Raw genomic sequence first — 18118 nt, 5'->3', positions numbered from 1 at the left:
ATAGACAATATTTAATTTTTTTCAGGGATGTTAAGACATTAAAAAAAAAAAAGTTAAATATAACATAACTACCCAAGGCAAAAAAGATCTATCTGAATAGTTTCTGCTTGCTTGGTCCTGCTTGGGTACTGCCTTTAGACGTTTGAAGACATTTACTTTCTCAGATGTGCTGACAAGGCATTTGTTGCTGTGCTCAATGAACAGGACCTGGCCCTGCCCTGAGATGCTCACAAAGGAGGAGACACACAGGGAGGCACCGTGTGGCAGGTCCCAGGACAGAGTGTGCATTTAGGGAGAACACCTTCAGGAAGAGCTACCTATCAGCACCATTTGAGCAGGGCCCAGACAAGTGAGCAGGAGTGCAGAAGGGGGTGTTCTGATGGGGAGAGGGGAGAACGTCAGCAACAGGACAGCAGCTGCCAAGGTATGGAAGGCGCAGGGCAGGTGGGGTCCGGGAGTGCAAGGCCCCATCCTAGACTGTCTGTTCTAAAGCCCTGCAAGCCATCAGAGAGGTCTAAGAAAGGACTTGACTCAGCAGTTTGTGGACGGGAAAAGTGCCCTAGAAAAATACAACCTCATGGTCCAGTGGCTAGGACTCCGTGCTCCCAAAGCAGAGGGTGCAGGTTCAATCCCTGGTTAGGGAACTAGATCCCGCATGCCATAACTACAGTTCGCATGCCATAACTAAAGACCCCACATGGCTCAATGAAGACTGAAGATCCCATGTCCTCCAACTAACAACTGGCACAGACGAATTAAAAAAATTGAAAAACACAACCTCAGAAGATAAAAATGTGGACAGCCAACATTTTCCAGGTTTAACAGCCTACTTAGAATTTTGAAAGTAATCTTTAAAATACAAGTTCAGAATAATTTACTAGGTTTTCACTGTACCTTATTAATGTCTGAGAAATTAAATGTTTTAGTTAAAATACGTAAGTTAAAATTTACATATATTTTTGACAACTTAATAAACTTTATTCCTATCATCATTTCTTCTTTTAATTAGCAAAATACCAGAAACAACACCACGTGCCATTCTTCACTGGTGACAGGACTACTCTTATTCAGCTCTTGATGCAGTTTCTCGTTTTCTTTCACCACTTCTTGGACTCGGATTCTAAACATTCTCATTTCCTCCTGAAACAAAATTTAAATAAATTGCAACACACACACAGGTACTTCTTAGCTCGAATGCTATTGCTCTAGCTAAAATCAAATGTTAATATAACTTATAAGCAAAGTCTCAGGATACCAGCAGCCTTAAACTCTGGATCAGCACCTACTCAGTCTAGCGAGAAAACACAAGAGACAGCTGCCACGCTCAGGACACAGAGCAATACTCAATCCTTCATTTTGATGAATGTTTTCTGTTCTGCCAAACATGTGGAAAGATAAAAAAGGGGGATCAAAAGGCAACAGATGTCTATAAATATTATAATTTTTTCTTTGTTTAAAGACTGCAGGATAAATTGGAGCTTTTCAGGTAAAAATAAGAACTGTTCATCGTAACTAAAGCCCATTTTGGTGCAGAAGGCCTTAATTAGTGTAGGGGGTAGGAGTCACCCAATTTTGTTCCTTGACAATGATGAGAGCGCCTCCCTCCCTTAAAGCCACCAGTCAGTCCAGCTTCACTGCTCATCGGCTGCCACTTCAGGACTGCTGCTGTCTGCGTCCGACCCCACGGTCTGTTTGTGGCACCCGTGCTGGGTGGCCTCCATCCAGGCTTTTCGTGGCTAGCCTTGGCCAGCTTCGGTATCTTGGGCTGTCTTCTGGTGAGAATCTTAGGTTGTCAATACTTATCCTAGGACGCTTTTAAGTATTCTCTCAGCGAGCAGATATTTATGCTTATAAAAAGCAATAATGCCAAGCAACTTTTCTTTCTCTCGCCTTTCTGCCCAGATGCACTCCCCACTTACTGCCAGTCCACTGGCCCTTTGTCAGAACCCGGATGGGGCAAACTACAGCCGGCAGGCCAGGTGCCTATTCTGTCAATAGGGTTTTAGTGGAACATAGTCATGCCCGTTTGTTCACACCTGGTCCATGGCTACTTTCATGCTATAGCAGCAGAGCTGAGTGGCTGCAAACAGAAACTCCAAGGACCCCCAAAGCCTAAAACAGTTACTAAATAGATGTCTGCAGAAAATGTCCCCTGAACCCTGTTTTAGAAGGAGCACTAAATAAGTACTTTTATTATATGGATTGATATTTAACCAATTCAGTTCAGTTCAGTTCAGTCTCTCAGTTGTGTCCAACTCTTTGTGACCCCAAAATTAATTCACCCTCTTAAAAAATTAAGTGTCCAATAGAAAATCTAAGAGGGAAGGTTCAAAACCGCACTACATGGGCCATGTATATGGGACAGAACAAAAACAGGCCGGGTGATGCTTTTTTTTTTTTAAGTTTTTTAAAACTTTAAAAGTTTTTTAAAGTTTTTTTACTTTATTTATTTTTTTGGCCAAGCTGCGCAGCATGTGGGATCTTCCCATGAGACCAGGAATGGAAACCAGGTCTCCTACAGAGGAAGCGCGGACCAGTAGGGAAGTCTCAGAGCTAGGTGACTCTTAACAGACCCTTCCAGCCAAGGAGCCCAGAAAAACCAGCTCTTTCCTCCCTGGATCCCTTCAATTCCACAGACCCCTTTGGCCACTTAAATAGGGAACACAGAGGTAACGGGGCACGTCAAGGCATGGGACGTATCTGCAACACCAGCACAGCCTTGGTTTCCTGTACAGTTAGAATGAGCTCTGCTCCAGGAGCCATTCCCATGAAAGAGAGTGAGCAAGGCAGAAAGGAATAAAAACCTCACTTCCCCACTGCTATCAGCAGCTAAGGAATCGGACTTCCTGGGGTTGGCTCTTCATGGAACTAAGGAACATTAAGTTTGCCTGAAAGATCCCTGGTCTCCTACTTTACCCATCTGCCCAAACATCCCTTTTACCAGTGCTGTTCGCAGCTGCCCAGGACCAGGGAAGGAGCACCTCCCTTGGCTGCCTTCTCTGCACCCCAGGATCCCGGTCCATGCTGGGCTGCCTGTCTGGGAGGCCACGGCTTCCAACGCAGCGGCTCTCCGTCCCTGCAGACGCTCCCATCAATCCCGACCCAGCCCTCCTGAGCCACCCGCTGCTCCTCCGGCCTCCTCTCCCGTCCCTCCCTCTTCCCTCTCCCCACCGCCACTCTGCTCCACTCCCTCCTGCTTCCTTTCCTTCCTGTAACAAACACTTGAGGGCCTACCAGGGGTGGGTATACCTATTTTCAAAATGTTGCCTCCAGGTCTGAACTGGTCTTCTCTTTTACAAACCTTGTCCTTCTGAGATGTTTGCCAACCTACCTGAAGGCTGGCAATGAGCTCGTCCTTCTCTTTCATCCTGTCTTCGTAGGCCAGCAACAAGGGGGACAGGTATTTTATATCCACCTGAACATAATCGAATAAAGAAGGTTAATACCTTTCTTACAACTCAACACAACAGGCACATCTTTAAAAAGGAAAGAAAACTGGTTCGGTTTAATCCAGAATGATTTGTAACAGCTATTCAAACACAGCCCAGAAAATATGGGCCTGAAATTAGATAACTTTCACTTACCAACCAGGGTGGTGTAGGGCCCTTTGATGGGAGGCCTTCGATATTTAAACTCTAAGAATAAAACAGAGTGAAGACAAATTAAATTACTGAAGCCCAGGCACTCTGGAGCCTGTGCCATACAACTACTGAGCCCGTGCCACAAGTGAATTGTAACGAAAGATCCTACATGCCGCAATGAACACCCAACACAGCCAAGTAAATAAACAAGTAATAAAAAGGAAAGCAAGCTGATCATACGGCTCAGCTATTATCTTCATTCTCCCCATGATCACAGTGCAGCCTGCTGAATGATGTCTGTAAACAGCTGTATTATGTATCCTGTTTGGTTTTCTGGTTGTTTACAGCAAGAGGGCAAACCTGGTATGAGTAATTCCATCAGGGCTGGAAGCAATGGCCCTGATGGAACAACTCCTTATTCAACAAAAACTTTCTAATGTGTTTATCATCTCGTGATTCGGTCAGCAAACACTGCAAGTTCACTAAGTCATTATGGACATCACCGCACAATCATCGTTTTTAAGGATTTTTATGGTTCAACTCAGAGACAGGTCTTCTCACGCGGGTTAACATCACACACAAACATAGTACGGGTAGCATGTGCCTTACAAGGGACACAAACAGAAGTCTGCAGCCGTTGGAGGGAGAGATCAGCCCCAGGGGACACTATCATGGAGAACACGGCAGCGCTCAGGGCATAGTGGTGTGCACACTTGGCGGGGGGCACTGGCCAGCAGCCAGTCACTGGGCCTGCCACTTGCAGCCTTTTGAAAGAGGACTGGCTCACTCTAGGGAGCCTATTTTGGATCACAGGACTCCAGGAGCTTTCATATTTTTGTTTTAAAAAGGTTAACATTATGTTAAGTGAAAAAGATGTTAGTCACAAAAGACCACCTATTGAACAATTAGATTTATTTTTTTTCTATATATATATATATATATATATATCATCCTGTATTTATTTATTTACTTTTGGTCACACCATACAGCATGAAGCATCTTATTTCCCCAACCAGGGATCTAACCCATGCCCCAACCCGTCCCTCACACACACGAGACTCCAGGGCACAGACCTGAGCGAGTGGCTCCTCCTGCCATTCCCCACAGCCTCTGCCATAGTGGCACGCTGAGTGAGTGTCAAATTTCTCAGTCCTTCTAAGGTAAAACCTAGTCTTTCTTCTCTAATTACATACCCATCACCTTACATATTTCCCATTTATTGCTGTGGGTGGGGGAAAGAAAACACAAACTTTACTCTCTTAGCAAGCTTCGATTATAAAATACAGTATTATTAATTATAGTCACCATGCTATATTGGGTTGGCCAAAAAGTGTCTTCTGGTTTCTCTGTAAGATGTTAAAAAAAACTTGAATGCTCTTTTTAGCCAGCCCAACATATACATTAGATAGGCAGATCTTATCCATCTTGTAACTGCAAGTCTGCACCCGTTCACTTGCTTCTCCCTAGTTCCCCCAGCCCTCAGCTCATGGCATTCACCATCCTACTCTCAGTTTCTATGAGTTCAACTTTTTTTTTTTAAATTCCACATATAAGTGACCCCAAGCAGTTTGTCCGTCTTTATCTGGCTTATTTCTCTTAGAATAATATCCTCCATGCTCATCCATACTGTTGCAAGTGACAGAACTGCCTTGTTCTTTAAGGCTGAATAACATACACGCATATGTGTGTGTATCAAGTCTGTGTGAATGCTCAGCCGTGTCCGACTCTTCGTGACCCCACGGACTGTAGCCCACCAGGCTCCTCTGTCCATGGAGTTTTCCAGGCAACAATACTGGAGTGGGCTGCCATTTCCTTCTCCAGGGGATCTTCCCAACCCTGGGATCGAACCTGCATTCTCTTGTGTCTCCTGCATTGGCAGGCAGATTCTTTACCACTGAGCTACCTGAGAAATACTTGTGTGTGTGTGTGTGTGTGTGTGTATGTGTGTGTAAACATGTGACATGTGTCACCTTTTCTTTCTCCATTCATCCTGACGTTGCTTTCAGACCTTGGCTGTCATAAATAATGCTGCAATGAACATGGGAGTATAGGTATCTCTTCAAGACTTTGATTTTCTTTCCTTTAGATATATACCCAGAAGTGCGATTTCTGAGTGGTATGATAGTTCTGTTACTTCTTTGGGAACCTCCATTCTGTTTTCTATAGTAGCTGCAACCCCTCCAATAGTGAGCCAAGCATCCTCTCTCTCTACACCCTCACTTATTCACATTTCATGAAGCTCAGTTTCTGAAGATTTACCCCGCTCTCTTCTTTGGCACATACTCCCTTTTTTCTTCACCTTCCTTTACTCTCTCTGTTGGTTTCCGTGCACTGGAGAAAACAGCCCCCTCTCTCATCTTGACAGAGTGGGCTTGGACAGGTATTGAGCCTCATCAATCAGCCTAGCCCATGTTCCTGGTAGCCTCTCAAACCTCTGTGATTGTCCAAGCTGCTGTCTTTATTTTTAAGTGGTTCCCAGTAGTTGGGGCTGAACCAAATCCTATCAGCTTCCCAACGGGGAGGATTGCAGTCAGTATTTAGATTTAGGCTGATTAGAAGCCAGAAACTTAGGCAGCATCTGGGAAAATATGCAGTTAAACCCATTCCAGGGAAAAAGTGGGAGAAGGGTGTTTTTGTCTGCTCTCTCTACACTAAGCCCAAGTATACAGCTACAGGGGATGCTCCTATGCCTATCATGAATGTAAGTTCCATTGACTGTGAGAGCTAGATCATTTGGGAGCCCGGAAACACTAGTCTGCTTTCTTTTCAAAGTCTGTGCACTAACAAACAGCAGCTATAACCCTGAGGAACAGGCTGAGAATGGAGCAGATAAGGACTTTTACTTCCCTTACTTTACATATGTTCACACTGTCCTAATTTTTCACTAAGAGCTTTCATTGCTTCAGTTTTGAGAGAAGGAGAGATGGACGGAGAAAACAGAAAGGTGCCAGGAAAGACTGTACTTTGGATGCATCCATTTTTATACCAAATTACAATAAATATAAACTCTTTGGAATTGGAAACCAATTCAAGGCTAAAGTATCAGTAAAACTGATTTTTCTTAATAGGAAACATCACCTCTTTCTTGGATAAACGCCTGAATTTTGTTTGATATCTACTCAGTTCTACGTTCAAACGATGAACAGTCATTTTCAATCCATCATTTTCATCCACCAGTTCTTGAGCTTGTTTTCTTAGATAATGTAATTCAGGTGCAGCAACTACTGAAAAAAAAATTAATATTAAACCATAAGAACTTAAATTTATCATGATTTTATATAAATTGTCAATTGTCCTTCTTTCCCTTTAGGCTCACAAAGGCAGCAAATGACAGTTATACAGATATAAATGAATAAAAGTCAATACGTTTTTTAACACTGAATAGTCAACAATGTTTTAGAAGTTTGGGAAAGTTGATATATACATGATAAAGGTAAAATAAAAATTTTAGATTGGAAAAAATGTCACTGTTTCAGATGATATCCAAATATGTGCTCTGAAAATTATATAGAAGGGAGAATTTACTAGAACTAATAACCTTCCCACACAATAGTAATGTTCTATTAGAAAACATAATAGAAAACAGATCCCACAAAGTAATAGCACCAATAATATCAACTATCTAGAAATGTGCCTGAGACAAGAAATATATGGAGTTTGTATAGAGAAAATCACATTATCTTTCTTAAAGCCATAATAATAGACTTATATAAACGGATAAACATACATAGAAAACATTAGTGAATACTTATATGACCTCAGCATTATTGTTATTAATTTTGGCTATATCACACAGTATGTGGGATACTAGTTCCTGACCAGGGATCAAACCTGCACTCCTCAGAGTGGAATCATGGATTCTTAACCACTGGAAACCAACGACATAGATCATAACAGAAAAATATCCTATACACATAGCTGAATTATTAACAAACCGAGAAACAAACTCAAACATACGTGACATAGGGCTAAAATTCTTAATATAAAAGAGCTCCTATAAATCAACAGAAAAGATCAAAACATCTCGATCCAAAGTGGGAATATTTATGAAAGAGAAAGAAAATGACCTGCAAAGAGAATGAAAAAAATATTCAACTGCATCAATAATAAAACAAACAGAAATTAAAATGGTATGTATTTTTTTAACCACTCAAACTAGCAAGGAAAATATAACCTTCAACATTGGTAAGGATGTGGTGAAAGAGGCACTTTTATATGGTGCTCATGGGGATAAAAACTGATACAAAACATATGTAAAATATTATGCTAAGAACCAAAAGAAGTACGAGAATTCCTTCAGCATAATAAAAATGATACAACAGATGAAATCAAATCTCAACTAGTATAAGGGTATTAGTGAAAGACCATAAATATCAAACCAAAATATCAAGAACATTAATATCAACAAATATTATAACATAAAATCTTAACTTCCAAAATGAGAACAAAAATTTGAATTCCTTTCCTTCCTGTAACAAAAGAACTAGATAGTGGTCCTCACCTTCCTGAGAGGATGCTTTCTCAACCTCTTTTGGCTTTCCATTTTCTTTTTTCATCCTTTCAAGTTTTAACTGTAGTTCTTTCATTGTTTTTTTTATTATGTTAAGTTCATGTGTAAGGGTTTGATTCGCACTTTTTAGATGCAAATTTTCTTCTTTTAATTCCTCTAACTTTTCTTTGGTTATTTCTATACATCTTTGACGTGTTCTACCAGTTATATCTAAAAAGGGACAGGAAAAAAAGTTTTAAAATACTAATTGATACTAACAACTTTACATCAGAATTACAGGAGACTATTTCAGAAACCAAAGGAGCAACTTCTTTATGTCAGTGCCTGCAAAGAGACTGGCCTATCCAGCAAAGACGGTGACCTGTTAAGTCTACAGTGAGCGATAAGAAGGATAACAGAGGGGGAGTCAGGAGAAAGCGGAGGCCTTTGCTTATCACAATATGCAGAGTGGAGGTTGCATCCTGCAGGCCACCAGGAGCCAGAAAGCCTTTCAGCAGAAGCATGGAAAGAAGGGGATCTACTCTCAGATGAATCGCTGAGGCCAGCAGTGAAGAAAGTAAACAGGAAGGGGGCCTAGCCCAGAGGCAGGTGGATCAGTCTGAAGGCCCCGAGAGTGGGGACTCAGAGGAAAGGACACGAGAGAAGAATTCAGGGGCAAAAACTTGGCAGGGCTCAGCAGCTGACTGGGTGTGGGCAGCGAGGGAGGGGCAAGTCAAGAATGAGCAACAAGATCTGTAGTTTGGAAGATATCTAGCCAGACAAGGAACACAAGCCTGGCACGGGGAGAGAAGCTCAGGTTAGGACACAGGTCCAAAGCCCTGAAGAGAGCCTCAGCTGGAGAGACTGAGGAGCCACCAGCATGTAGATGTACTTGAAGGCACCAGGGTGAGAAGAAAACCAGAGGCTACAAAGGAATTTAGGAAGGAGTAGAAAGATTGGAGGAAAGCAGAGAGGGATATTCCATAGGGAGATCAAAGGAAGTGAGGACTGCGCTGGGCTCCTGGCCTGGGCAGAGCTTCTGTGTGCAGATGGAGGGAGGGATACTGGCAGCTCCAGACAGTCTCACCCCTGACATGTCCAACCACTGGAACATGAAAGAAATGAGTAACTTCACAAGTACACCGAAAACAAGAGGCAATCTACTAGGAATCCAGGAAAGAAGACATTTGAGATTAGACTGAAGATGGAAGCTGCAGCCTAAAATATGCAAGGAGAGGTCAGCTATAAGAGAGGGTGGGGGTGCTTCCAGGGATGTGTCTTGCCCTGGCAGGTGGTGGGGACACAAAGTGGCCTAGAAAGGACTGATGAGGTATCTGTCTAGAGTGCCAGACAGAAGCAGCAGGGCTCAAGTCCCCCAGGGCCAAGCAGTACATATAAGCCCTGAGGACAGAGAGGCAGGCGGGCCCCAGGGCTGGAGAAACCTAGGAGGAAGAGGAGCCTCCAAACCCCCTGGCTGATGAAACACCCTGTCTATCCCCTGACAGTCACTGGAGACAGACTGTACATCTGACAGCCCACTGGCTTTCCCTTCTGAGCAGCCTATAGTAATCAGATATGGCATCCCCATACAGATGAGCAGGGGCTCCCAAGGACCAAGTGAGCACATCACCAAGAGCCTCAGGAACAGAGGCACCAAAACCAGAGAACAGAGGACTCTGTTGGCTGGAGCACAAGCTACAAGATTTGAGAATGAGTACGGTTAAGATTTCAGAGAGATGCTTGTTGATACTTAACAGAAATAATGAAAATAAAGAGCTTCATTAAAAACACAGATTCAAAGGATGGGCTGAGCAGCAGAAGACATACAGCGAAGAATAAAGCTGTGGGCCAGATGTCAGAGCCCCAGCAACATTCCAGAACACAGCACCAAAAGCACCGAGACAGAAATGGTGAAAACAAAGCCGATCCGACATGGAGGACAGACAAACGTCTTGGTACTTGACAGGATTTTCAGACTACTGATGTGAGGCACCCAGGAAAAAATCACAAAGTCCACTCTGGGAGCTGATGAGGCTCCCCAAACTGTAGAGGGGAGAGGATGCCATCAAGTGTCTCTAGACCTCTCAGCTCTGCCTCGAGCCCCTGAGCAGAGCCCCTGCTTTCATATGTCCCCTCTACCAATGCATGTGTTGCGTGAGTGCTGAGTTACTTCAGCTGTGTCCGATCTTTGTGATCCTCTGGACTGCAGCCCGCTAGGTTCCTCTGTGCATGGGATTCTCAAGGCTTACCACTTGGGGAGCCTCCCCCTTCCAGGGTCTGTCCATAATCCCATAGGTCCATGTATCCCTCCTCCATCAAGCCCAGGCTCGAGCACATCCCATACGGACATACAGACACCATCTAATGTTTGAATGTTTGGACTCTCTTTTTTTGGCGGGGGGCTGGGGTGGCAGTCACACCTCTTGGCATGTGGAAGCTTAGTTCCTTGATCAGAGATCAAATCCATGCCCCCTACATTGGAAGGCCACCAGGGAAGTCCCATGAACTCTCTCTTTTAAGGCAAACTTAAAACAAGTTCAACGAACTATCTCTTTCCAATTTCAAAAATGGGACAGAAGCAACAACCTTTACAGGGAAAAAAAAGTGACCTTTATTTTATGTGAGACTGTACTGGGTATTCTCTGAAATATAAGTTTTTCAATCACAATGATGTTCAAAAGGCAAATACCTGGACAGAGTGGAGGTTTTTCACATAAAGGTGGTTTTTCATCCTAGGGAAGGAAAACACAAGACAGCAATGAACAGAGTCTTGGCAGCTTCTAACGGTGCACTGGCACAGCACCAGGTCATCATATGTCAAGCATTTAAGCGCTGCCCCATCTTCATTCTGGCTCTTGTAGTTGCTAGTTTGTTTCAGCTTCAGAAACTTTAATAGTCACTGTTTCTTTTAAATGAACCTAAACGTTAACAGTCTCCCCCGCTTGGCGAGTTCTCTGAGCAGCAGGGGAAGTCCTGCTTTCTTCCTGCCTTTCTGTCATGAGTTCCGTGCCTTTTAATTGAAATATAGGTGATTTATAATAATGCATCAGCTTCGTTGTACCGCAAAGTGATTCAGTTATACATATATATTTTTCTAACTCTCTTCCATTATAGGTTATTACAAGATACTGAATATACTTCCCCATCTACAGAGGCCATCCATGGTGCTTATCTATTTTATAGTAACGTGTGCGTGTTCATTTCATACTCCTAACTTATCCCTCCTGCCTTCCCCTTTGGTAACTGTCAAGTTTGTTTTCTATATCTGTGAGTATACTTCTGTTTTGTAAATAAGATCCTTTGTATGGTATTTTTAGATTCCACATATAAATGATATATAATATTCGCCTTTCTCTGTCTGCTTGACTTCACTCAGTATGACCATCGCTAGGTCCATCCATGTTGCTGCAAATGTCATTTTATTCTTCTTATGGCTGAGTAGTATTCCATTGTGTGTGTGTGTGTATGTGTGAGAGAGAGAGACAAAGAGAATTTACACCATATCTTCTTCATGCATTCATCCACTGATGGACACTTAGGCTGCTTCCATGTCTCGGCTATTACGAACAGTGCTGCAATGAACACTGGGATATATGGATCTTTTTGAATTAGAGTTTTCATCACTTCTGAATATATGCCCAGGAGTGGGATTGTTGGATGACAATAACTAGTTTTTAGCTTTTTTAAGGAACCTCCACACCACGCTCCACAGTGGCTCCACTGATTGACGTCTCCACCAGCAGGGTTCCCTTTTCTCCACACCCTCGCCAGTGTTTATTATTTGTAATCAGTCACTGCGGTCACATGCAGGTCCCACTGGTGACAGGCCGCCAGTTCACATTCTAAAACATGAGATATGACTGTAGGTGCTGAGCAGAGATGGACAAAGCAAATTCTAACTGGCCTTCTCTCCTTGGGATATGCAAAAAGACTCCATAAGCTGCACCGAACCATGTTTTTAAGGCACTGAGAAAAGAATACCAGACCCTTCTCTTCAACTCGAAACTTAGAGGAAAGGGAAGTCTTTGAATTTTTGTTCATTTTTCTACTACACATCAGCTTGATATTAAGTTTCTAATTTCTGCTGAAAAGTAGATAAGGTTATAAATTAACTCTACTGAGAAGTTTTTAATTTTTAAACTCCTTTGATATCACAGAATTAAAAAGTTAAGTAGAACTATTTCCATGTCTGCAAACTGGTTACTGTCTATTCATTTTACAAAGCAGAAAGCAAATGTAAGTGCTTTCTAACCCCTCAACACATTACATTCATTTTAAACTATGCAAAACATGAGCTTCTTCATGTTTTAAAATTATTTGTTAAAAAAAAACATTCAATAGTAAAGTGTACAATGACAGAAAAAACAAAAATCAAAAAAGAAAAAAACAAAACTAGTCCATGGAAAAGAACTCTTAACAGAAGCTTTTTCCACCACAAATCACAAAAGTTATTTTGAAATTATGGTAGAAATTCTATCTAAAAAGAAAATCCATTTTAAAAAAACAATTCTTACCTTTAATTTCAGAACAGAATGTTTTCCATCTGATCAAAACAGAGAGAGAAAACTTTGTAAAGCGGAGAAAGACATCTGACAACTCAGAGGAGTACAATCTTAGGAAGTCACCTTCTGCACATTAGCTGAACCAGCCCATGAACCAGCCCAGCTCTGAACTGCCCAGCTCCCCCCTGCTCGTTCCTGCCCACCTTCAGTGGCTCACATGACTGCAGAGCTAAGGCCAAACTCCCCAGTGTGACTGTGTGCCAGCACCCTTGCCCTGTGCCCTCCACCATTCCCCCTGCCATTCCCCACGTGGGCTAAGGTGCCACTCGTCCCTGCCTCCAGCAGCAGTCCACTCGGCCAGATGCTGGTACCTCGACCAAAGGATGGCAGTGTCCAGGCTTCTTGGCTGGGTACTGCTAGGGTACACGGTGGCTGGCACCTCAGGCTGGTAGCCTTCAGACAATAATTATCAGCTAGCATTTATGGAGGATGTTTTGCTTCACGGGTTTGCGTGCATGCTTAACTGTTCAGTTATGTATGACTCTTTGTGATCCTGTGGACTGTAGCCTGTTAAGCTCCTCTAGGCAAGAATACTGGAATGGGTTGCCATGCCCTTGTCCAGGGGATCTTCCCAACCCAGGGATTGAACCTGGGTTTCCTGCATTGGCAGGCGAGTTCTTTACCGGCTGAGCCACCAGGGAAGCCCTGCTGTGCTTCACTCACATGACTGAATTTAATCCTTGTAAGATTCTTAGGAGAGGTGCACTCAAACTGAGGAGAAGTGGGGTTAAGGAACTGGCCAAGTCGCACGCCACCTGAAAGTGACAATGTCCAGGAGCTTTTAATGCCCCCACCACAAGCCAAAAGCCACTACAGGAGCTTCACTCTCTCCCAACCACCACCTGTGCTCCAAGTTCATGTTACCAAGTGTGCCAGTTAACCCTGCCTTTAACTTCCAACCCTACCTTCACCTCTCCTGTTATTGCAGTAGCTCTCCTTTGTTGGTGATGGACAGGGAGGCCTGGCGTACTGCGGTTCACGGGGTCGCAGAGTCCAACACGACTGAGCGACTGAACTGAACTGAACTGCTCTGTCTGGTGGTGCAATAATAAACCTCACCAGTAGAGGGTGCAAAAGAGACACTGGAGGAGGAAAGGGCTTGGGTTCCTCATTCCATGGGTGATGTCACCATCCCCGTCTCTTGTCCTGGGTCCCTCTTGCTCCCTCCTCTCCTCCCTCCTCCCCTAGACCAGCAGCACTTCCCCACGGGCGGCTCCTCCTGGAACTCCCCTGCAGATGGCAGCCTTCCAGTGAATTCTGTTAGCACCACACCTCAACTAACTTCACCTGCCAGCGGGCCAGCGCTGCACCCTCCCCAGTGTCTCCATAGCAGATTCTCCAAATGGTCCTTCCCCTGGGGGCCCTATGTTAACTACATAGGAAGCAGCTGTTCCCTCTGTCATTCCCATATTTTTTAGATTTATTTCTACCCCTTAATAGGCAATCCTGTTACAGTTAATAATTCTTGACATTAAACTTTCCCTGTTCAAATCACCATGGACTTTCTTTCCTTTTTTTCTTGTATTTGGCCACACAGTTCCCCAATCAGGGATCGAACCTGGGAAGTTCACCAGGGAATCCCCTCACCATGTATAGATACTTTCTGCCTCCTGATTGGTTCTGAGTGATAGTATGATGCATCAGGCATTAGAAGAATAATACAGACACTGGAAAGTGGATGGATATGTATGAACATAAGGAGATATTCAAGATGTGTTGTAAGTTTTTTTTAAAAAGGTAATATCATGTATTTACATACACATTCTAAGCTGTTAAAATTATACTTGATGGAAATACAATTATGTATATTTAACCTCATGTATTTCTGTATTTTTTACAGTGAGAAAATATTAATTCTAAAAGAGACATGCTTTCTACTTGAACTTAACACACACATGGATTTTCCCACAAGGATAAAATATGCTGTCTAACCAAGTGGCATTTTTCTGGCGCAGGTATTAGTAGGCTGGCATTCTGTCTTCAAATCAGTCCCCTTGTGCTCACTTATATGAGAGTCTCCTTGAGCCCTGGGCTTCCATGGAGGCTCAGACTGTGAAGAATATGCCTGCAATGCAGGAGACCCAGGTTAAATCCCTGGGTCAGGAAGATCCCCTGAAGAAGGGAATGGCTACCCACTCCAGTATTCTTGCCTGGAGAATCCCATGGAGAGGAGCCTGGCGGGCTATCGTCCATGGGGTTGCAGAGAGCTGGACACGACAGAGTGACTAACACTTATCTTACTTACTTATCTCCTTGAGCCCAAGCAATTCCCCGAGGGTCCTGATAAAGTAGTTACTGGTGCCCACTACATGCCAGGCTCTCCTTCTCACTTCTCCAACACAAGCCACATATTAGGAAATGGAAAATGGCCTTTGCTATTAATGAGCTGAATTCTCTCACTGTGCCAAATGAAATATACAAAGGTATGCTGTTCCAAAGTTGTATTATAAATATATCCATGCATTCATTCATCCAAATCACCTGAAGTGACAGCCAGCCGTGGGCCAAGCCCTGCTCCAGGCCCTAGAGCCAGCCTGGTGAACAAGATAGACAAGCTCACTCAGCCATCCCGAGGAGCTCACTGTGTGCCCGTCCCTCATGGCACTGGTCGTGGGTGCAGAGGAAGGAGCACATGGAGCTTCAGAGCCTGAGCCCTAATGCTCCCCAGGGATCCTCTCTTGACTGACAGAATGACAAAATGGACTCCAATGTGAAGGCCTTATGCATTAAAGACAACCAATCACCCACACAATCATTTCCACTGTATCCCAGGAAAAACAAAGTTCAGGGATATTCCCACTTAAAATCATGGAACCATGGTATGGAGGTGCAATAGTTATATGTTCCTCCAAATTAACGAATATTTACAGCCATAAAATGTTTTTAAAACAATTTTTTTTTTTACCTTTTTCTTGTGTATTGTCCGGTGGAACAGGTGAGCCTGGAAACCCATCTTGTTCAGAAATACTTTCCTCATCTTCAGTGTCCACCCCGTGTGATGATGAAACCTTTTCATTATAGAAGACAAAGGAATAGCACGTGGGAAGTACTTCTGTATAAAACTTCCTCCCAACAAACTCAGCTGTATTATTCCATACCCTCTCCACTGCTACCTCCCCTCCAAGACATAAAAGGACTACATCTGTGTGTCCCTCAGGAAAAGCCCAATGGCAAAGGCAGTGCCATCCAAATTATGCTCAAGCCAGCGGTCCCCAACCTTTTTGGCACCAGGGACCGATTTCACGGAAGATAGTCTTTCCACCAGAGAAGGCAATGGCAAGCCACTCCAGTACTATTGCCTAGAAAATCCCATGGATGGAGTAGCCTGGTGGGCTGCCGTCCATGGGGTCGCTAAGAGTCAGATACGACTGAGCGACTTCACTTTCACTTTTCACATTCACACATTGGAGAAGGAGGTGGCAACCCACTCCAGTGTTCTTGCCTGGAGAATCCCAGGGACGGGGGAGCCTGGCGGGCTTCCGTCTATGGGGTCACACAGAGTCGGACACGACTGAAGTGACTTAGCAGCAGCAGCAGTGGCAGCAGTCTTTCCACAGATGGAGGTGGGGGGTGGGGGATGGTTCAGGCAGTAATGCAAGCCACGGGAGCAGCAGATGAGGTTTTCGCTTGCCCACCCACCGCTCCCCTTCTGCTGCGCAGCCAGTTGCTAACAGGATGGTCTGCAGCCGGGGGTTGGGGACCCCTGGCCTAAGCCATCGAGGCCTTCACCGCTGTGGGGCACCACATCCCACCCCATGGTGCCTAGACAGCCTGCCTCCCCCATTCCTGCCAGGGACCAACTCAGGAAAAGGAGCTGCCTCCAGCCTGCTCTGTGAGCGCCTAGTACCACCGTGCCCTGGTACTGATGCTGTGCCGTTCACCTCTACATGGGGCAAGAGCTGCTGACCTGCCCTGTGAGAACCCTCACCAAGGCAACTGTTTGGGATCGGGGCCCATTATGCTTGATGGCTAGGAGTCCACTGTGAGTGTTTCCTGATGGAATAGGACTCTCCCCCCACCACTGTCTGTGAAAAATTCCCTTGCAGGGTCATGAATGGTAGAGCTGCCCCTCACAGACCTGTGAGTCGGGTCTGGGACCACCCCGATGAACAGGAGGCTGCCTCACTGGCAGGGTTCTGGGAAGGGGGGTGGGGGGTGCGAGGACAGAGGCTGCCCTCGGGGAAGAGCAGAGAACCAGGTCTTGTACAATAAGCTGAGGCTGGTGCTCCCTGGGTGGCTTCCCTTCCCTATCCTGACTCTTCGTAATATCCTGCTTATATGAACGGCCTGGCTTAGCTATGCTGTGCTGCAGGCCATGGAAGTTCCATCCCCATGGCTGGGAAGGCAGCAGCACTAACCAGCAAGATGCCCACAAGAAGGGGCATTTCAGGGCCAAAAGTTAAGGCTCACAGGCCCACCAGGCTGGGGGAGAGGGCTCCGGGGTGACGTGGCTCAGAGCAGCAGAAAGGTCTCCCACTCTACTCATCATTGAAGAAATTAAAAAGAAATGAATCTCTTAAGCTTTTAGCTCGTAGGAACCATCTGCCTTGTTTACCCTGTCAAAGGTATATTAAGCTACTCACTTTTATTTAGGAAGTATGAAATGCTGCTGCTGCTGCTGCTAAGTTATTTCAGTCGTGTCCGACTCTGTGTGACCCCATAGACGGAAGCCCACCAGGCTCCCCCGTCCCCGGGATTCTCCAGGCAAGAACACCGGAGTGGGTTGCCATTTCCTTCTCCACTGTGAGAAAGTAAAAAGTGAAAGTGAAGTCGCTCAGTCGTGTCCGACCCTTAGCGACCCCATGGACTGCAGCCTACCAGGCTCCTCCATCCATGGGATTTTCTAGGCAATAGTACTGGAGTGGCTTGCCATTGCCTTCTCCGAGTATGAAATGCTAAGGCGACTTAAATACTATCATGAAAAGTGAAAGTGAAAGTTGCTCAGTCGTGTCTCTTTGCGACCCCATGGACTATACAGTCCACGGAATTCTCCAGGCCAGAATACTACAGCGGGTAGCCGTTCCCTTCTCCAGGGGATCTTCCCAACCCAGAGTTCGAACCCAGGTCTCCCGCATTGCAGGCTGATTCTTTACTAGCTGAGCCACCAAGGGAAGCCCAAATACCATCATAACGATACCCTATTATGGAAAACTGCTTGTTAGTATCTACTAGTACGAAGGCTGATCATACCTGATGGCTGATTATGCCTTATGATTATATATACACCACTCATCAGTATATATAAGTGGTACATACCCACCACACATGAATGTTTATAGAGCACTCCTCCTAAAAGCTCCAAACTGGAAACAACCAAATATCTACCCTTAGTAGAGTAAATAAGTTATTGAATGTTATAGCTGTCCCATGGGCTATCACACAGCAATAAGAATGAACCAACAACTACCACACACAATGACAGAGGACTCTCAAAAACTCCAAAGCATACATAATGTATGATTAAAGTCATAGAATCTTTAGAATGT

The 18118-nt window shown here is 44.5% G+C and overlaps 1 protein-coding gene across 5 annotated transcripts in view; it reads right to left on the bottom strand.

Annotated features, from left to right (window-relative positions):
- Positions 1–18118, bottom strand: part of CEP89 (centrosomal protein 89) — a 73618-nt gene that overhangs the window by 31880 nt on the left and 23620 nt on the right. For 4 of the 5 annotated variants that reach the window (XM_088830979.1, XM_055412331.2, XM_088830980.1 and 1 more), the window contains 8 exons: positions 15538–15640; positions 12585–12613; positions 10760–10802; positions 8083–8301; positions 6660–6805; positions 3585–3635; positions 3332–3415; positions 1037–1140 (listed from right to left, as the gene is read on the bottom strand). In XM_088830979.1, the coding sequence (XP_088687105.1) occupies positions 1037–1140; positions 3332–3415; positions 3585–3635; positions 6660–6805; positions 8083–8301; positions 10760–10802; positions 12585–12613; positions 15538–15640 (779 nt within the window). The remainder of the gene's footprint in view (positions 1–1036; positions 1141–3331; positions 3416–3584; positions 3636–6659; positions 6806–8082; positions 8302–10759; positions 10803–12584; positions 12614–15537; positions 15641–18118) is intronic. The other variant, XM_055412332.2, reaches the window with a different exon arrangement.

Source organism: Moschus berezovskii, chromosome 22 (genome assembly GCF_049115385.1).
Source record: "Moschus berezovskii isolate FMDL1 chromosome 22, NW_MosBer_1.0, whole genome shotgun sequence".
Classification (NCBI taxonomy): domain Eukaryota; kingdom Metazoa; phylum Chordata; class Mammalia; order Artiodactyla; family Moschidae; genus Moschus; species Moschus berezovskii.
This window is presented reverse-complemented; position numbering and strand designations above follow the sequence as displayed.